Source organism: Podarcis melisellensis (assembly GCF_964234715.1).
Source record: "Podarcis melisellensis genome assembly, chromosome: 6".
Classification (NCBI taxonomy): Eukaryota; Metazoa; Chordata; class Lepidosauria; order Squamata; family Lacertidae; genus Podarcis; species Podarcis melisellensis.
In genome coordinates, this window is record NC_138538.1 from 49,682,485 (window position 1) to 49,702,866 (window position 20,382).

Here is a 20,382-nt window from a genome sequence, read left to right on the forward strand (position 1 = left end):
CCGCGCCGTCCCCTGAGCCGCCCGGCCCGGGCGCCGAGAGACAGCGGCGGCCCGGGCGCCGAGAGACAGCGGCACCACGAGCGCACGGCGCGGCCGGGAACGAGCAGGCGGTGAGCTGGAGCGAGCGGGGCCGAGCCGGGGAGGGAGTCCGCTGCTCGGGCGCGGGGAGCCCAGAGGGGCTGCACCCATCGCGGGCGGCGGGTGGGCGAAGAGAGAGACCCTGCCTTTGCGGCCGCCAGCCTCCTTTTGTTGTGGAGAAGGGGCTGGGTGTGTTCCCAGCAGGTCTTCCTCACACGGCTCCTCTCGGCGCCTCCATCACCTGCACCCACCTCCGGGGTTCAGGGGCGCATCCCCAGGCGGGGCGCTTCCTCCGGCACCTCAGCCATGTTTCGTCTGATCACCCACTCCTGGGCAAACTGGGCATTGTGTGGACCGATGGGCTTGGGCATAGGTGTGTCGAGAGGCGCGGATGGATGCTCTCGCGTGTACCGGTTCTCGGTGGTGTGCAGCGTAGATGCGTGTCTCTAGAATAGATAACAGTTGTGCACGGATGTCTGTTTACAAGCAGGTACGTGGGCGAGAGTAAAGGTGTGCCTCTGGCTGTCTGTCTGCGCGTATCTCTAGGATGCTGGCACTTGAGCCCCTCCCCCAGCCAGCCTCGCTCCCCCTCCCCCAAGATGGCTCCTGCACAATCCCCAAGGCGCTTCTTCGAGCAGAGAAAGGCTGGGGCTGTGTCTGGGCCGCCTGGGAATTGGGGAGGGGGGCGCTCTGGCACCTGCTGCACAAGCTTGTTCTCAGCCCCTCCGCCTCTGGGCCGGATCACTTTTGAGGTTCTTCTACCCGTTTGAGGTTCCTGACAAGACGGGGGATTTCCTGTTCCAGGCAGGGGGATCCGTGGAGAAACAATGTAGCCTTTCTCTTAGGAAAAGGGAAGGGGCAGCTGCTTTTAGGAACGAGGGGCCTCACAGCCAAGGCAGCCCAGGCGGAAAATAATGGAGCTTGTATATGTTTACCAGGCTGTGTGGAACAGAATGGCCTTGTTGCTGTCTTTTGGATCAGTTTTGCAAAAAAAGAAGAAGAGAGGAATAAACACACACACACAACAGCAACCCTTGGCTGGCATCCACTTACCTTTCCCAGAGCTTCCCCATGGGCTTGTCTTCAGCCAACTGGTTTTTTGCCCCTTGGGAGCCCATATGGGACTAGGGGCTAGCACTATATATAGCCTAGAAATGTGTGTGCCTGGGAAGCAGGGGGCTCTGTGCTGCCTCTGCCTTCCTGCAGGCACCATTTACGAATGTTTCACTTTCCTGTTTTCACAGATAGGTAGATAGGTAACTTTCCAAAACAGGTAACTGTTAGGGATGCTTATGCCAAGTCAGGTCAGCAAGGAACATTATTGACCCGAGACTATGTTTTCTGACTCCAGTTAAAACCTGGATATTTTTTAATGCCCACAAATTGTATAAACATTGGTGTCTGCTCTCTGGTGATCATCAGGCAGAAGACAAGACTGAATTTCCAGATAAATTATTCACAGCCAAGAAGCAGCCCAGCTGCAGTCTGGCTCCATTAGTGGATTGTTAACATTGCAAAAGCCCATCTCTCCAGCTTTGCTAACTTGTATTTTGCACAGCTTGCCTGCACTCTGTTTGTACAATGGGCTATCCAGCTACATACTTAATCGAGGGGAAAGGAATGGAGAGACTCCTGTGAGGCAGGCAGACCTGGGATGCCATCTCATTTAAGAGGCTGCTGTAGATAATATCCTAGGAATAAGATGGTGGCTAATGGGCTCCTGCAATGTGTACTAGCTTCACAAATAGTCTTTCTTGCCCCAGAGATGAGCTGTCTCTGACACACGGGCCAAGTTGCCACTTAAGCAGTTTCTGACTTCTGCCTCTGTTTCTCGTCCTCTTGTGTGAGAGGAGGCCAGGGGTTTTCTTGAATGCAGTGGATGTAGGTTGGCAAAGGAAGTATCTGAGGATGAACTAGGGGACCAGCAAAGCTCCTGGGAGGAGATAATTATATTCCTTTGGCACCCACTCCACTAGCCAGAGTGCAGCAAAGCCATAATTTTGAAGGAATTACATGATGGACTACAATTTTACCAGGCCCAGCTAGCATGTGCCATCTAGGGCTGTTTGGGAGTTATAGTTCAAAACTTTGGAGGGTGCTATGTTGACAAGGGCTGCTTTAGGACAAGAGACGTCTGGTTGACAGGTAAAACATAGTGGTTCTAGGATGCCAATGTGTATCCACATATTCTGTTTTGAGATATTTTGTTCCTTAAGAGGAGCCATCTTATTGTGAACAAGGATGTGTCTGGACTGGTTTTCTTAATCTTCAGGTTCCCAGTGGCAGACTTTGGATCCCCAAATTTCAGTGGCACCCTGTGTGATGCTAAACTTTGGTTCCCCCCTCTCATGCCCCATTCTACATCACTGTTGTGGTGCCCCCCTGTGGTGCCAGTTCCTAGTGCGGCCAAACTGGCTGCGCTACCTTAAAACTACCCTTCCATTTAAGCAAGGCCTTGTTATCTTCACCACGAATAGAGCAAACTCTGGTGAGGTTATTCATCTAGCAGACTCAGCAAGGCACTGGGATGCTGTCCTGGCACACGTTCTGAGAAATGGCTACTTTTGAGATTCCAGCTCTGCAATGTGGTTGGAGTAGAGCAAGTGCACCCGGCCCATTGCGAACCGTTAGGAAGCTACATGGCCCTGAGACCAGTGTGATGTGCTCTGCAGCCCGCTTCTGCTTGGAGCATGACACATATACAGCAGTGGTGCTGGTGTCAGTTGGTTTGGCAAGGAAGCTGCAAATTTGTACGGGGCTTCATTCATTCCCTGAACCATCAGAATGCCCCTGGCTATGTTGTCTTCTGCTCTTGAGCTCTCCTTAGTGTATGCTTTGTTGGGTGTGCCGTAGTGGCAGGTGAGATGTGTGAATCTCTGGAATGGGAATTGTTGCTTCAGCTCAGTTGTTTATATTGTTCCTCTCATTGCACTTTCCTCACTGTGTCCTGGAGCAAGTAAGTAGGGTGTTTGGGACATGCAAGGTTAAAATTAAATGAGAGTGCCTTATAAATCCTTTTTCCACTCTGCTGCATTCACAATAAACATACTTAGGGGCATCACTAGGACCTTAAAATACTCAGGGCACATGCCCATGATATATATTTGCATATGTTAATTTCCGTTCATGTGTAGGTGTAAATTTAGGCTCCCTTTCAAAGGGAAAGCTAGCCTGTAAGCAAAATGGTTTTGAAAAGAAAAAAAGAGAGAGGGGGGCAAGAGATCTAGGACCTAGTGCAAAAGATCCAGGACTCAAGACTTCTGTTCTATCCCCCATATAATGTCCCAGCATGTATTTCAGAAGTTGTGAAAAGCTGTGGTTTGTGTGCCAGGGTGAACACTGTCGTTTTAGTTCAACTCTTTTCAACCCCTAGCTCACAGCTGATATAAAAACTCCCTGCTCATAGAAATGTGGGTGTTTGGGAGAAATCCATGCTTTCCCTGACATTTACATTACTTTGTGGGTGCATTTTTCCCCATGGGAAAGCATTCAACCTCACTCCAAACCTTAAGGTCAGATGATAGATCTTTAGGAATAGTGTTACAATTTAATCTGTTGGTTGTGTGATCTAGACCTGGATGAAGTGAAGATTCCTATCCATTAGGGTTGCATCCAAAGCAGCATCAACAGAGTCCTGCTGGCAACAGTGGCACTTCTGTTTCTTCTCCTACCCCTGGTGTTCCCCCAAAATCTTCTCCAGAGGGTTCCCCAATCCTCCAGAGCTGATTGTGCATGTGGAGCTGAATGGGAGAGGAGGTTCCATTCCATTAGCACAAGGTCTTTTGTACCAGTGGAACAGGAGCGTTGGACAATGCCCACAGTCATTGTGAATTTGGAGGCAGAAGGAAGTAGTGATGATCAACTGATTGTTGTAAAATGAATACAGGAGTGTTTTCTTGTGCATACATATTTTGGAAAGAGTGACTAGTCCCACACCCACCACCAAAAATTTATTCTGACAGCTCAATTAAAAGAGCATGAGACTCATAATCTCAGGGTCATGGTCAAGGGTTCAAGCCCCATGTTGGGTGAAAGATTCCATTGCAGGTGGTTGGACTAGAATAGATGATCCTTGTGGTCCCTTCCAACTCTACAATTCTATGATTCTGTTATTCACTGCCTCCCCATGTAAGGAGAGAGTTATTGGCTTCTTCCCTTTTTGTGAGGGTCATAGAACTCTATAGTGCAGTAGTAAGGCAGAAAGTCTGCTGTTTCAGTCACAAAGGATGAAAGAGATTTTATGGGATTAAGGTATGTGGGTGAATGTACTGAATATGCAGCTGTCTAACATGCTAAATGCTTTGTGATTAGCCCAGCATTTGCCTGAATGAAACAGCTTATTATAACTTTCCTCTGTATTAAGCTGAGAGCCAGGTGCTTTGTCCTGGTGCCTGAAGTAGTTACTTGAAAACTCCTATTTCCTTCCATCAATGGCAGTGAGTGCAGTGAAATGTTTGACTTTGGCATAAGGTAAGACTCCAAATAAATAAATCTATTGTTATAGAGACTTTATTCTTCTTCTAACACAGGGTTGCAGAACCCCTGGCCCTCCAGATGTTTCTGAAATACCCATCAGCCCCAGCGCAGAAATGGACAGTGGACAGGGATGATGGGTGTTGTATTTCAAGCAACATCAGGAGGGCCAAAAGTTCTCCACCCCTGTTCTAACAAAACCTACTTACACACAGTCCCATGTTCAGTACTTCCTAACATTTCAAACAGCTAGAATGAATTAAAGGAGCAGGTTTATTATTATTTTTAAGCTGATATTTCATGCACAGTAACTTGAGATGATGATGATGATTATATATTTATGCCCTGCACTTTTCCCTCACAGGGATTGTGAAGGTCTAGGCGGGGAAACAAAAATATTTGGAGGGGATATCCAGTTCCACACCAAAAAGCCTTACCCTGCCCCCTAAAGTGAAAAAATAGGCTTATGAAACATTTTCTTTTGGAATGGTGGATAGAGTTTTACTCCCCAAAATGATTTCTAAAAACTTCATAATAGGAAGACTTTTATGTAAGACTTTGTACAGTACAAGATCCTTACAATATTATTCCTGTACACTTAGAAGTTGCACACTGAAAGCACAATTCTCAAATGCAAAAGCAAGTTTCATTGCTACCTCTGTGAGGCACTGCAATTGACATGTGAAAGATCCAGTTACTTTGCTTGTCGGCTTCCTCTTGTTGGCACAGTTGTTGGGTTTGTTTCTGTGCTCTTGCCTGGGCCTCAAAGGACTGTGGGTGTGAGTGGAGAAAGTAGAGGTTTTAGAAGTCTCTGATAAATATGACGACAGATATTAAGAAGCGGAAACTGATGGCAATAGCTCTGAAAATGAGACTGATTAAATTCCATGTAATATGCATTGAGTCTTGGTCACCCTCTTTCCCCCTCTCAGTTCTTTTTATGGAATTGAGTGCTTTATGTCTGCTTGACACTGGAAGTCTGGAGGAGACAATAATATTCTTTGTCTTGCTATAATGTTGATGATTCATTCTCTCTGTATAGTGTTTTGCCTGCTCCTCATAAACTGGTAGAACCAAAGAGATGCTAGGTTCCTTACAGCCTTCTTGACCATTTGGCCCACTATTGGTCTCTTCTGCTGAACATATTGGAGCTTGTCTTTGCATACAGGGAAAGTCCTTAACTTACTGAGCATTTGAGATCCATTGGCCACCCTTACCTGGTTTAGCCAGCCAGTTGAAGCCATTTCCTGGAGTGTGCCACTGTCACATTCTGACAGCCTATAGGAGCCACAGGTGAGAGCTGAGTGCAGGGTGGGAACCAAATGTGGACAAACTTTCCCAGAAAGAGCTTTACAACTCCCCTGCCAGAGGTACTCCTCCTCCCCTAACACCCCTCAATCTGCATAGTGCATTAAAAAAGTATTGCAAATGTTTCAGGGTCCCCAGAAATGTCTGTTTTGAGGTAGTGGTGGGGAAAACCCTGGGTTTTTAAATCATGGCTTCAATATTTCCAGAAAATTTACTTCTCTAGTTAGACCTTAGACTCCTTGGGAATCCTGAGAGTGCCATCCTAACCATTCCTATTCAGAAGTAAAGGTACCCTTGACCATTAGGTCCAGTCGTGTACAACTCTGGGGTTGCAGCGCTCATCTCGCTCTATAGGCCGAGGGAGCCAGTGTTTGTCTGCAGACAGGTCATGTGGCCAGCATGACTAAGCCGCTTCTGGCAAAACCAGAGCAGCGTAAGGAAAGTCGTTTACCTTCCTGCCGGAGCAGTACCTATTTATCTACTTGCACTTTGATGTGCTTTCAACAGCCTATAGGAGCTGGAACTGAACAATGGGAGCTCACCCCATTGTGGGGATTCAAACTGCCGACCTTCCGATTGGCAAGCCCTAGGGTCAGTGGTTTAGACCACAGCGCCTCACGCGTCCTTCTATTCAAAAGTACCGAATTTTTCGCTCTATAAGACGCACCAGACCATAAGACGCACCTAGTTATTGGAGGAGGAAAACTAAGAAAAATAAATTCTGAATCTCAGAAGCCAGAACAACAAGAGGGATCGCTGCGCAGCAAAAGCAGCGGTCCCTCTTGCTGTTCTGGCTTCTAGGATAGCTGCACAGCCTGCATTCACTCCATAAGATGCACACACATTTCCCCTTACTTTTTAGGAGGTAAAAAGTGAGTCTTATAGAGCAAAAAATATGGTATGGTAAGTCCTATTAAACACAGTGGGGCTTACTCAGATAATTGGGGCTAGGAGTGCAGCCCTGCTCTGCATTCTGTTCTTTCTGCCTGCTTTCTGCTATTATCCTACAAATTCATTTTCACAGATGGGGGGGGGGGAGATCCTGCTGATAAGGATAAGATCAGATACTCTTCACATGTGTGCAATTGTGCCTTAGATCCAGCTTGCCTTTTTTTATCCCCTCCACACACACAAAAGGGACTCCAGCATGGGATGGCAGGATTTCAAAGTGAAAGTGGAACAGCCCCTCTTCAATAAAGCTCCTGTTGAGAATTGTTCCCTTCCAAATGCTGTGGAACTGGTGCCTTTTTCTGATAAGAGGTGTGATGATGGGTGATTGATCTGTGTTATCTGTCATGTCTGTGTGTGCAGGATGTAGGTCTTTGAGGGAGCAAAGGATAATTGAATACAGAAAAGGGGGCGTAGGGGGTGCTGGTCTGGTGTGGTAAAGGTCTAGTTCGAGCTGGTATCTGAGTCGCTGTTGGAGAGATAAGACAGGCCCTGGTCCCTGGAAAGGGATGCACTGCCTAACTTGGATCATTCCCCTCTTGATTCCTGTGTCTGCCCTCCCCAAAGCTCAAGGGACATCTGCCCTTCTTCCATTTCTGATGTTAAGGGCAGGAGGATATCAGTGCTGGCAAGTGGGAAGCCCTCTCCTTCCTTCTTAATAACCCCTTGTTGAGTGCCAGCCCTTCATCTCTTTTGTTTTTGTTTCTTTGGCTGGCCTGCTTCTTGCCCATTTGCCAACATTTCTTTATAGGGGGAGATAGAATGTCAGGAGAGTTATTAGATTGAAAAAGCTCATCTACTTAGACTGGAATCAATGCCATAGTGTAAGCATGCATAGTCATTCTGCAGGTTGTGGGTGATGGTAGTGATAGGATGGCCACCCTTTCCCCATGAAACATGCCCAAAATTCATGGGGAAGACAGAAAGGGTAGTACTCGCTTGCCTTTAACACACTGTACTCTTATGAGAGTGATTGGTGGGTGCTGCTGGTAGGGAAGGTGTATTTGCTGACCCCTCCATCTTTCCCAAACAGGCTTGGTGCCTGGGCCAGAGCCCCCTACACTGTGCCCCCCTGATGCTGGCTGGCCTGTGCCCAGAAGATGAGCAGATTGCTGGTGGGAGTGACCCTGGAGAGGATCTGCAAAGCTGTGCTGCTCTTATGTTTACTGCACTTCCTCATCATCATGATCCTCTACTTTGATGTCTACGCCCAGCGCCTGGACTTTTTCAGTCGCTTCAATATGCGCAACTCCTCCCGCACTCTGCCCTACGTCAACGTCTCTCGGCCTAACGGGACCGCCGGGCCTCTGGGCCCTGAGCTCCTGGCCCCGAGTGTGAAGTCCGTCAGTATGAACAGCACTGTCACCGAGAAGCCCTTACCACCTTGCCCAGAGATGCCTCCTGGCCTAGGTAAGATTACAGATGAGCTCTGTCTGCCTCATGCCTAGTCCTACAGAAGGCCCTTTAGTAGGGAAACTGTATTGCAGTTATTGGGTTTATTTGTGCCCTGCTTGCCACCTGCTGTTTCCCTGTCAATGCAAATATGTCAAGTGGCTTTGGCTCCTGATAATAGGAACTAGAAGATCTAGGAATCTGCAGAACAGGCATGGTATTGCAAATCATAGGCTCCAATAGCCTCTACCATTGGAGCCAATCCTGCAGTGGAAAAACAGTTGGGAATATGTGGACAGTATTTGTTGAAAGCTGGCAAACTGAATAGTGTTCTTAGTATATTTACAGTGATCAGATAGCGGATTTTTTATTTCCCTTTTTGCCATGGCAACTCATTGTCTCTTTCCAACCCCACTGTACCTAGCTGGTGCCTTTCTGCAAGTGGGCTATAAGTAATTGGGGAAAGGGCTCAGCTTCTGCACAGACACGGCTTAGTAGGGGCTACAAGAGTTAGCTCCTTCTTATGCTGATCTCTTTGAATGAATGCATGACCAGCTTTCACTCACCTGATGCCCTCCAAATGTATTGGACTATAACATGGCTGCGGCTGATGAAACGTAGCACAAAAACATCTGGAAAGCACCTGGTTAGTGAAGACCAAAGTAGACCATCTCCTCACCCTAGGGGGCGAAACATTTAAGGCATAGAGAACTTAATAGCCTTATTCCTGACAGGTGAATAAAGAGTTGAAGCATAAGCTTTGGTACAGTGGTACTTCTGGATGTGAACGGGATCCATTCCGGAGCCCTGTTCGCATCCTGAAGTGAACGCAACCCGCGTCTACGCGTGCGCGGGTCGTGATTCGCCACTTCCGTGCATGCGTGTTATGTCATTTTGACTGTCTGCGCATGTGCGAGTGTCAAAACCCGGGAAGGCCCCGTTACTTCCGGGTCGCCGCAACGCGCAACCCGAAAATACTCATCCCGAAGCTACTTTAACTCAAGGTATGACTGTATTGATATTTAACTGGGGCTAAAACTTTTATTAAACAATGCAATCTGCAACAAGCAACAACCTTTCCTGTTAACTCTGAATCACTTAGCGGGGTATTCAAGTTAACTCTGCTTTGACTGTTTGCTGTCTCTATGCTTGATACATGTGTCGGTATTTAGGTTTCTTTGCTGGTTTTTTTCTGGGCGGTGCCCCACCAACTTGGCTGGTGAAAGGGACATGAGCTGTTTGTGTAAGTCAAGAGGCTGTGGCTGATGCATAGATAATGGAGTCCTTTCTCCTGCAGTGGGCCGGCTCCTTATCGAGTTCAGCACTCCCATGAGCATGGAGCGGGTGCAACGGGAAAACCCAGATGTGCGGGAGGGCGGCAAGTATTCTCCCCCAGACTGTGTGCCTCGCCAGAAGGTGGCCATCCTCATTCCGTTCCGGCACCGGGAGCACCACCTCAAGTACTGGCTGCACTACCTGCACCCGATTCTACGGCGCCAGAAGGTGTCTTACGGCATCTATATAATTAACCAGGTGCGTAGAGAATGATAATGTGGGGGCAGTGGTGCAGTTGGGTCATTGAGTATTCTGGACTGAATGGTCTCATGGGCATCCCCTTCAGATGGTAATGTGCATTACTTCAAAATATGGTGTTCCAGCCCTGCTGTGCTCCAAAGCAGAAGGAGTAGAGCCTGGATATCTGACCCAAAGTTCTGTCCTAATGGCACCACTGATGCGGAAGAGAGCAAGATGGTTGGGTTTAGAACATATTGCCATCCGGTTCCCTTGAGAGGAACCTGATTAGGGAAAGCGGTATGTTAGTTTTCATGAATATATGCCTCTCTGTTCTGAGTGGAAGCAAAGGCTTCCTGCTTTGTGGGGGAAGTTGAGTGTGGGCCTTACAATGCACCATGAACTTTGCACCTATGGTAAGTGTGGAATGTGACGTAGATGCTTCTCACTTGCTTCTTGTTTAAGAAAAAATCAGGCCTGCTCTCTGACATGACAATAAATCTGCAATACAGTTGGTGGGACTTTGCAAGATCTATAAAGGGAGATATAACAGTTCTAGAAAAAAATAGGAAAACAGTAGAATGTTATTCACAATGAAATGTAACAAGCGAGAGGTCAGCCAGATGCATCAGGTAAGAGTAAAAGGGTTTGTGGCAGTTGATGTGATCCTGTCCTTCATTATCTTTCCGTACAGTTTGGTGAAGACACCTTTAACCGAGCTAAGCTGTTGAATGTGGGCTTCCTAGAAGCCCTTCGAGATGATGAGAGCTATGACTGCTTCATCTTCAGCGATGTTGACCTGGTGCCCATGGATGACCGGAATCTCTATCGCTGTTATGACCAACCCCGGCACTTTGCTGTTGCCATGGATAAGTTTGGCTTCCGGTGAGTTTGTGCACTTTGATCTTTTTTGAAATGCCAGTGGCCCCTTGAAAATGTTCAGAGTGTCAGAGGCAAAATTGAAGGAGGAATATATGACTTTATTGCACACATAACTTATGGGCTCTCATTCTGTGTGGCTTGGACATTGTGGGGACCTGCAAGCTGTGAAATGTGTTTCTTAACTAGATTGCAGTACAGGAACCTCCCCCATTCTTAAGACTACCATGTCACATTTCTTCATAATTTGCAGGGGTTTTGTACTTAAAAGTGGGGATATACAACGGCTTTGGGTGAATCCCAAGCCAAAGCAGGGTGCTTTGCAGGGATTCTGGGATTGTCTGAGACAAAGTGGAACCTCTTCAAGGATCCAGAGACAAAGTGGGGAGTTCCCAAAGTGCCTCATGGCACCGTGACAACTCTGACAATTGTCTGCTGAAAGCAAAACTAATGTAGCTAACCTTAGTGTATAAGGAAAACACAAGGGGTGTGGAACAGCAGAAGTAGAACAAATGCCATGGTAAGGGGGACGGGATTCTGCTGTGATGTGACTGACAGGTCAAGCTTGTAACCAGAGGGAATGAGTTCACCTGGAGTCTTCAACCCCAGTGCTTTGTGAGGAGGAAAGGAAATCCTTTTTAGTTCTGTCCCCTGCCTCCCAAGATTAACTTTAAAAGTCCCTAGTTCACAAAAGTTGAACCAATTTGTCTGCCATTGGCAAGTTTCATACCTAGGGAAACCTCTTTTGTGTCTGGTTTCCGAACAATTGCCCTCAAAAGACATGGGAAGTTTAAGTGGACACTTTTTACCCATCCCCAAACTGTGAAGGCTGTCCTTGTGGGGAAAACCAATGAAATTATCATTCAGAAATTTGACAGGATTCATCTTTCTTGGAGACTCTGATGCCTGCAAATTTCATCCAATAGTGGGGGAGGGGGAAAAGTTTCCTTAGAAAAATAACCATAAAATTTCAAAGGTACCTGACAGAAAAAAGCCCCACCCTGGAACTATTTGGCTGGCTGAATCCGCTGTGGAGCGGCAAATGTGCCTGCAAGGGGGAAAGGTATAGCTTAAAAAACAACAACAACCCAATAGTGAACGAGGGGAAATGAAATCTTGTTTTCCCCCAACTCAGACTCAGAAGCACTTGGGACTGAGGCATGTTGTTTTCTGAAGTACTGACTCAAGGTCCAAACTGAATCTTCTGTTTGGTGCACACCCCTAATTTAAACTTTGCTGCCTCTTATATGACTAGATGAAATGCTCCAGGGAAGTCCTTGTGATACTACATTATGGAATAGGCACTTGCAAAACCTATATGAAGGTGATGTAAACAAGCAGACAGGATCCCCACGTGAATGTTCTGTGTTGCCTATATTCTTACCTGCCAAACATGGCAAAAGGAGATGGAGGAGGTACAGTGTGTATAAAATGGAACCCTGCATTCCAGCTAAGGAGAAGGGAAATGGGAAGGATTTAGGAGAGACCTGATGCAGTGGGAGCAATGGGTGACATCACATGGCTGATTTGGAAACTGGGATTTAGACTGTGTCAGGTGTAGCTTGGACCACCCAGGTTCTGTGCTCCTGAACCCATTCGTGGCTTGACTGATTCCCATCTCTCCTGCTTGTCCTCTGCAGGCTGCCATACTCTGGCTACTTCGGAGGTGTCTCTGGCCTGAGCAAGACACAGTTTCTGAAGATCAATGGCTTCCCTAACGAGTACTGGGGCTGGGGTGGGGAAGATGACGACATCTTTAACCGGTGCGTGAGAGGCTGGGCCAAGCCTAGCCAGAACTTGTTCTCTGCAAGTTGGTTGTAGTAGCCATGTAGTCTGTTTTTCCGTGTGGTGTCTCCTGGGAATGTGCTGAGTGGCAGGGAACAGCATTCTCTTCTGGGGTGGGGTAGCTGTGCAAATGGCAGGTGGCAATATGCAACACCTGCCTTTCCTATAACAATGCTCCCAAATCTGAGACAGGGGGACATAGGCAGGTAGGTATTCCACAGCACATAACAGGCAGGGCCAAATAGAAGGCCTGGGGAGCCAATACTCTGAAAGCCAGAAGGGGTTGGGGGTGCTGAGGACTGGAGGGTGAGGACTAACTCCAGCTTTATTTAGAATTTGCCCCCAACCTGTCTGCTGGTCTTTGAGCTGCACTTTTTCTTTACACAGGATCTCGCTTAATGGCATGAAAGTGTCACGTCCTGATGCCCGCATTGGGCGCTACCGCATGATCAAGCACGAGCGTGACCGACACAACGAGCCCAATCCCCAGCGGTGAGAGAGACAATGTGCTTGCTAGCTCCCTACCTAGTCCATTGCAAGCTACATAAGGAGATAGAAAGCTCCCACATAATTTCTGCACCATTTCCCTGGGCACATAATGGCTTTCAAGCCTGATTTCCAATGGAATATAATCTTCCAGACACATCTTCCCTTTTATAGCATACTACTCTACACCTCGTGAGGAGAGAGGGGCCACATTTGTTTGCCTCCCTGTAGAATGTACATGAAACAAACCAAGATAGCCTACAAGTCCTTAGCCTTCCCCCAGAGAGTGTTTTCTATTACTGCGTGTGCATTCCTCTCTTTCTGATCTACCCCCAGTTTTAATTCCACTCTCTGCCTCTTCTAAGAGACACAGACATGAATCAGAGTCCCAACCATGCACCAGGTGTGTTTGGTTAAATCTATGTTATGCTAGTTCTAGGCAAGGAAAGAGAAAGGGCCTCCTGTCCTGTGCCCTAACATTTATTGTCTGGAACCAGAGAAAAGCCACAGCTGGCATGGTTTCAGGGCAATACACTAAACCTTATTTCATGAGACCCTGACATTCCACTTGAGAAGGTTGTGTGGTGGTAGTAATCACCTATAATGAGAACTAAATGCAGTCACCATCCATGGCCCTCCAGGATCCTATGACGCCATCACACTTTGCAACCTTGCTATATCATTTGACAGGGACTGTTGTTTTACAGCTGAGCTCTGGGTAGAGAAGCTCACTCTGTTACTTGGGACTTTCAACCTGGAAGGGCTGTGCATGGTGATTGTCCGTTCATGTGTTCATGAAACACAATTTCATTTCGGAAGTCCCAGTGCTTTGTATGCTGGAAATCTGACTTAAGAAATTGCTTTATTGTGTGTGGATAATGCCACATAAGGCTCTTCCCAAAATTCTTCCAAGTGGCCTGAGCTGTCATTAGACTCTCTATTCCAGGCTTCCTCAAACTCAGCCCTACAGATGTTTTTGGCCTACAACTCCCATGATCCCTAGCTAGCAGGACCAGAGGTCAGGGATGATGGGAATTGTAGTCTCGAAACATCTGGAGGGCCGAGGTTGAGGAAGCCTGCTCTATTCCATTCATCAAGGAATGGCTTGTAGGTTTAACTTGAATTAACCTAACTGCCTACTTTCATGTGTAAGATGACTTTCTCTCTGGTTCTCCTGGCAGGTTCACCAAAATCCAGAATACCAAGGTGACCATGAAACGCGATGGCATTGGCTCGCTTCAGTACCGCCTGGTGGAGGTGGTTCGTCGTCCCATGTACACCAATGTAACCGTGGAGATTGGCCGCCCACCACCACGCCCCCCTCGGGGCTGACTCTTTGCTGCCTGGCTCTGCCCATGGCCCCATGCATGAGGAGCTGTGCGGATCCCAGCCCTGACTGGTTCAGAGGACTGTGTCCTGGCTTGGAGGAGCTGTCTGCCTCCTTTGTGGGGATGCGGGAAAGGCCAAGACTACACCTTTGCCTTGCCCCAGCCTTTGGCTGAAGCCCATCTCCTGATCACTAGTCAGTTCTCCACAGTGCCCTTCACAGGTTGGGGAGGAAGTATGAGTGTGTCATGGTGCCTGGCGCAGCGCATGGGGGTCCTGGGCACAGCCAAGCCCCACTCCTGGCTGGAAGGCACTGAGAGCAGAGAAACCTTGTGCAGGTTCTTGAACCTCCCTATCCTCTCCCAGAACTTTTCACAGAGCGGCATCCCTTAAGGATCCCGGAAGTACAGTACAGGTAGTTGTTTTCCTTTCCTCTCAGTGTGCAAGAGTGCCGTTTGAGCCTTCCTTCCAGGGGGTGGCCTGGCCTTACGACAAATGCCAGCTCGCAAGGTGTCCAGGTGGTTCACTCGTGCCCAGCTGAGGAGAAGCTCTTCCAAAGGAGAAGCTCTCATGGGCCTGGCCACTGCCCACCTCCATTCATGGCTTGGTGCTGTCCCCCTGCTGGGCCCTGGGTGTCACTTCTGGCTCCAGTAACACAGGGGCGTTTTATACAAAACCCTCATTAGAATACTTGAGTGCTTCCTGGGTTAGTTTGACAGGTAGCCTGTCTGTCAAGGGACAACAGGTCATTCTTCCTAACAGTGTTTGCTCTTCTGTCTGTGAATGGGGAATATTGGTTGGGCAGTGTGTGCTTCACTTTTCAGCAAGGATGGAATCAAAATGGCATGGTTCGGCCTACTCTCTGGTGTGGGCTGGCTTCTCTTTTTTACAGGCACCAATGGGCCTATGGCCATACAGAACAGAGGAAGGTGAAGTTGGCTTCTTGCTGCCTGTCCCCTACCTCTCACCTCCAACCCACTTACCCCATACCAACCCTCACTCACCAATCAACCTTCCCGCCATCTGCCAGGCAACCTGCCGTTGACCACTCATCGTGCCCTCTTTGTCAAGCTGCCATCTGCCACCACCTGAGGCCAGGCCCCTGGGTCCGACCGTCTGCTCATGACACATGGTGGCCGTGTGCCTAATTCCTGGAGCTTGGAAGCTGCTGGTGTCCCTCATCTCTGGTTATGGTGCCTGGCAGGTAGAATCTCCTGTGCCGGTCCACTTTGGGATGGCAGCTGGGCCAGGCTTGAAGCCAGGCACCAGCGTGTTGCGCAGCCCAGGTGTTGGTGACTTTTGTACATTTGAATGTTTTGATCCCTTTTCAAGCCTATGGTGAATGCAGCACTGGTCACTACGATCAGACTTTTGTATTCAATAAAGTTTCAAAACTTGGGAGACTCCTTGCCTATGGGATTCAGGTGGGGTCTGTGGATAGGGGCAACGCTGCAGGTTTATGCAATCTGCAGCCTCCCCTCCTTGGGCTCATCTTGGCAAGGTACAAAATGAAGAATTAAATTCGTTTCCAAATGAATGGCACCTCATTGTGCTTCCCCAACAAGTTTGTTTAAAGCAGGGACTGGGTTTTCTGGCCCAGGAAACTCTGGGCATAGTTACTCAGTCCAGAAGACAAGAGCGAACTATTCTACAAGGTTCTTTTATTGATGCTCACACAGAGAAAAACTGTTAAATAGTAGCAAAAGATGCTATGTTTAGTTGAAGCTGGAGTGGGAATGTGGTGGTGGTTGGTGGGTGATTCCCTAAATCATATGGGGAACCTCTGGCTCTCGAGATGTGGCTAAATTATTCCTAGCCATTAGTCATGCTGGCTACAGCTGATGGGAGCTGGGAGTCCAACTATATCTGAACGGCCACAGGTTGCCTATCCATCCTAAATAAAATGGGCTTTCTCATATGAGCTACTCCCCTGTGTAATAACTCTAGACATTGTCAAGGGAAAGGGGGTAGATCTGGAAAGGGGTCTGCGACTGGCAATTGCTTATGTGTATGGTTGAAGGAGTTGGGCCAGGGCTGGGTGTAAAGGCACACTAGGGCTTGTCTGAATAAGCAGAAGCCTTGCAGGTGCTGAAGAATGGCTGGCCCGGGAATTGTTTGGTGTTTGGAGCAGCTCAGGTGTGATGTGCACCTGTAGCCCGGCATCCCCGTAGCCGCTCACATTTAGCTAAGCGGTTTCCTTCCCAGTAACCGGCGTCCTGGCCATCATGACAGTGGCAACGGGTGCAGGGCCCCACCCATATGCTCTCCCCAGCAGGAATTACGCGTCGCTGGCTCCCATCCACGTAGCAGTTGGGCCCTGTGGAGAGACATGTCCATGTATTAGAGTCTGCCATTGTTTGCAGAAGTCTCATCATGACTCTTAGAAGCAGAAATGGCAAGCAGTTTAAGAGTACATATGTAGGTGGGGGGCAACCCAGCCAGATGGGCAGGGTATAAATAATAAAATTATAAATTATTATTACTCCAGCCTTGCACCCCTATCCTCTACCGGGAGCTCACCTAGTGCCTGTTCGTCCACAGGTTCTGTGCTAGAGGCTGCTTTTGTACCAGGAGGACATTTTTCATTTTGGGGGGAGCCCCTCTTCTAACACTAGGGCCAAACACCTGCCAAATCCTTCAAGATGAGGTGGGGGCTACCAGGTGTCCCACCATCATTTCTAAGTAGGAGGCTTTCTGTTCAGTTAAGCAACCTTGTGTCTCGTCAGCTTGGCCCAATTCCTCTCACTTCCCTGCTCCAGTAGGACAGGGGCCCTGAACAGTGAGGGAGACAAAGTTCTCTCCCCCTTCTGGACAGCTTGAAGTGGAACATTTGTCCCTTGCTGTGAAGGTGTGTCTTTCTCACCGTCCTCACAGGTGGGGCAGCAGTGGCCCTTCTCGTAGACTGGATTGACGCAGGGCGGAGGGGCGCAGTCTGCCACTAGGCAACGAGCGATGCCATCGAGGTCACAGGTACACTGCTCACACTCTGAGGGCTGTGAGAGACAAATATTGGTCAATACAGCAAGGCAGCTTTACGTGGACAGCACACGGTTATGATGATGCAGCTCCAGAACTATTTTGCATCAGTGGTGCAGAAGCTTATTCTTTTCTGAGAATTGCATTCCCTTGGGAATCTGTTCAGAATTGCATGCCAGTGGTGTGCTGGTCCAGAGTCAAAGTGGGTAGGGCACCTCCTCTGCCACCCTGTTTCCCTCCCCCTTTTCCTCCTAATGAAATTAGGCTGAGAGAAATAGGTTACCCATCCACCCCACACCACCATGTTGCAGAACTGACTGGATTTTGCGGTTCCAGAATGAATTAGTCATGTCTTCTGTCTGTAATTTGCAAAGAGATGTGTGTATGCAAGCAGGTGGGAAACTCATGCCTCAGATACTTAATTGGATTAGGCTCCTGGCTGCATCTTTGCTTACCTGTATCTGTGCTTTAAGTATCACAAAAGAAATAAAAGGCCCATCATCTTCCTTTTTTTGTAATGTGTGAAGAAGCATTCCAAACTGAATGCATAGCCATGGCAGTACTGGGATTATACCATCAGATGGCACTATCAACCAAAAATTGATAGGAGGGAGAAAAAGCTTCTGTCCCAATCTCCCTTGACTTTGTGTATCTTGTCAGCTCTGGCCAACTCAAGATTACTCTCAAATAATAATGCAGCTGGCCACTGGGGAAACTGACTGGTCATAAGAAAATATTGAATAGAGAAGACTGTGAGTGAGTGAGATATTGTCCCCAGTAGCACAGAACCATCAGGGATCCCAATATGCTAAAAAAGGCCCATGAATGTGTTTTGGAACCCATTACCCAATCAAGCTCCTTAAAATATCCAGCAAAGGAGACTGAAGTCATTTTCAGCACCTCACCTCTCATTCGCCTTCTCACTAGCAAAACATGAGGCTAATTCTAGCCAAGCCACATGCTTTTGTTCTCTGCCCTAAGGGGAAAGTTCCAAGATTCTACCTTCTGTCAAATTCCCTCCGTCCTGAACTGTCTGATTTCACACCTTCAGGGTGGGTGATGATAAAGACTGGTCTCCACTGAACTTCAAGTGGTTGCAGATAAAAACATTGGTCACTTGCTCTAGATCACTCCTCACAATACTTTAAAATATTACAAAGCTGGAAGATGACATCAACATTTAACACCAAAAATCATATCTTAATGATATAATTGTCCATGATCATCTTTATAACTCGAGGGAAAGAGATTGCACAACTTCACTGGCAAGTTGATATCCTGCCCTTACTACAAACCTACAGTACAAAGGAAAGTGTTTACCCTTCCTAATTACAGAACTTTTCTCTCTCTAGATCTATAGCACTTGTCTTGCTTATAAGCAAATGCAAGATAACCTAGTTCCAGGAGGTGCTGGGAAGCAGCCCTATATTACTGTATCCACAACCCAGATGTTCTGGACCTAGAGCAAAATCTGGCCATCCCTAGTAAAGAACTGAGAAGCTTTGGCTGAGCAGAGTATTTTAGGGCAAGTTAGGCCCCAGCTGAATGGTTCTGGATAATCCAAAGCTTGCTTGCTATTTTATGATATTTCGGTTGGCCATAATAAAGTTACTATTTTGGGGAAAATTATGGCTCAATATTGCTTTGCAGAAAGCATTTACTTTCTGTGTACCTTTCAATAGAATTTTGTGTTTGGGTAAATGGGACAGGCCAAGAGATAAGTCATCAAACAGACACACAATAATTTGGTGTTTAGGTAACGGACAATTCACCTAGGAAGAACCCCACTGCCCATTCTTTGACTATATGTAGCAACTGGTCCTTTCTTCATCAATACATTTATTTTTTGCAAACACTCAATTCATGATATCCAAAGAGGCATGGAGCCCAGGAATGGAGGGCTTTGATCTTCCACCTGCAGCCTCAGGGCCAGAATTTGACTCCCTTCGGCTAGTGCAGGCTTAGTGCCAAAAATACTCCTTTCCGAACCCACCCTCAATTGTCCAAGTCAGCCATGCTAGAGATTGTTTGGTCTGACTCAAGTCCTAAAATAAACTACACACATTTTTGGCAGCAACAGACAATAGCCAGAAGCAAGGTCTGAACAGGTCAATGTCAGGCCTAAAAAATGGATGAAAATGAAATTCAATTAGTCAAAGGATGCTCAGCTAGGTACTACAGCCAATAAAATTGCCTTCTGAATTATTGGTTTTATGGGAATATCTTAAGAGCACCTACAGCTTCATAGAGCACTTTTGATTTGGTGCTTCTCACCCCTTTTGGAAAAATGCAATTTATTAGTTTTGTTTGTATTTTCTTTTGCTTCAGCCAGTAATGAACCAACTATAAAGACAGCGTTCCTGCTTCCAGTCTCTTACTCTCCTGCCTAGGCCTCCCTTTCAGAACAAGATTTAAGAAACAGAAGGGACTGCTAGAGATTCTTTTTCAGGAGCGCTCGCTTTTTCTCCTGCTTTTGAATATCCTCACTTTGCCTATCCATCACCTATTCATCCCTGCCCACCTCGCTCTAGATTCCTTCTCATGCCACCCCTTTGCCTAATTCTCCCTTGAATGCCTTACCTGGAAATGCTGCCCCAGCTCATACACTTGTCCACGGTGCTCACAGCCAACCCTTTCGCAGCGTGGGCAGCAGTCGCTGGGGTAGTGGCTGACGTGAATGCAGGCAGGTGGCAGAGCGGTGCAGTCCGTGCGGGCGCAGGCGGGCCCCTCCGCTGTGCACTCGCACTGGGTGCAGTGGTCACTGTCCAGGAAATACCACTCCCCAACATAGTACAGGCTCCCGTTGGCATCGCACGTGGTCACTGGCCCTGCCAGTCCTGGGATGGGCACCAGAGTCAGCAGCAGCACTAAGATCAGCTGTGCCAACGGAAAGGGCATCGCTGAACTCGAGGGACAGATGCCGGGCATGGGAGTTGGCGAGAGGGAGGAGCAGAGCAGGAGTAGGGAAATGAAGCGGAGGAGAGCTGGCGGGGAAAGTGGGCATCCAGTCCGCTCCAATGCCGCCCGCGGGGTCCCGCCGGGAGGTTGCCTGCTGAAGCTGCGGCTAAGAACCGCCCTGGCGTGCCTCGGCCTTTGTGTAGCCGCCGCCCGGCCCGGTCCGCCCCTTCTTGCAACCCGAGCCCGCCCAGGGGCACAACACCCCCTCCCCAACGGAGCGGGCGGGACCGGGGCGGTGGGAGGGACCTGGCCCCCTATCTG

At 48.1% G+C, this 20,382-nt stretch overlaps 2 protein-coding genes across 4 annotated transcripts; one reads left to right on the top strand and one right to left on the bottom strand.

The window, feature by feature from the left end:
- Nucleotides 1–47: 47 nt before the first annotated feature.
- On the top strand, nt 48–15,590 carry B4GALT2 (beta-1,4-galactosyltransferase 2). Of its 3 annotated transcripts, none has more exons than XM_081914777.1 (7): nt 48–110; nt 7,841–8,217; nt 9,497–9,732; nt 10,406–10,596; nt 12,231–12,353; nt 12,763–12,867; nt 14,043–15,590. In XM_081914777.1, the coding sequence occupies exons 2-7, from the start codon at nt 7,908–7,910 to the stop codon at nt 14,191–14,193; spliced, it is 1,116 nt and encodes a 371-aa protein (XP_081770903.1). In that variant the 5' UTR covers nt 48–110; nt 7,841–7,907; the 3' UTR covers nt 14,194–15,590. The 3 variants fall into 3 exon arrangements, with proteins under 3 accessions (XP_081770903.1, XP_081770905.1, XP_081770904.1); XM_081914778.1 differs by lacking the exon at nt 48–110 and adding an exon at nt 375–568; XM_081914779.1 differs by lacking the exon at nt 12,231–12,353.
- A 241-nt stretch (nt 15,591–15,831) lies between these two features.
- On the bottom strand, nt 15,832–20,270 carry LOC309371787 (von Willebrand factor C domain-containing protein 2-like). Its single transcript, XM_081914783.1, has 3 exons — nt 19,744–20,270; nt 17,051–17,180; nt 15,832–16,504 (listed from the first exon to the last, which is right to left on the bottom strand). The coding sequence occupies exons 1-3, from the start codon at nt 20,089–20,091 to the stop codon at nt 16,320–16,322; spliced, it is 663 nt and encodes a 220-aa protein (XP_081770909.1). The 5' UTR covers nt 20,092–20,270; the 3' UTR covers nt 15,832–16,319.
- Nucleotides 20,271–20,382: the final 112 nt, after the last annotated feature.

Coding starts and splice junctions, on each gene's coding strand:
- LOC309371787 (XM_081914783.1), bottom strand. CDS start 20,091: ATGCCCGGCATCTGTCCCTCGAGTTCAGCGATGCCCTTTCCGTTGGCA. Junction 17,181..19,743: donor AGCTGGGGCAGCATTTCCAG/GTAAGGCATTCA, acceptor TGTCTCTCACAG/CCCTCAGAGTGTGAGCAGTG. Junction 16,505..17,050: donor CTGCCCCACCTGTGAGGACG/GTGAGAAAGACA, acceptor GTCTCTCCACAG/GGCCCAACTGCTACGTGGAT.
- B4GALT2 (XM_081914777.1), top strand. CDS start 7,908: ATGAGCAGATTGCTGGTGGGAGTGACCCTGGAGAGGATCTGCAAAGCT. Junction 12,354..12,762: donor GATGACGACATCTTTAACCG/GTGCGTGAGAGG, acceptor TTCTTTACACAG/GATCTCGCTTAATGGCATGA. Junction 12,868..14,042: donor AACGAGCCCAATCCCCAGCG/GTGAGAGAGACA, acceptor TTCTCCTGGCAG/GTTCACCAAAATCCAGAATA.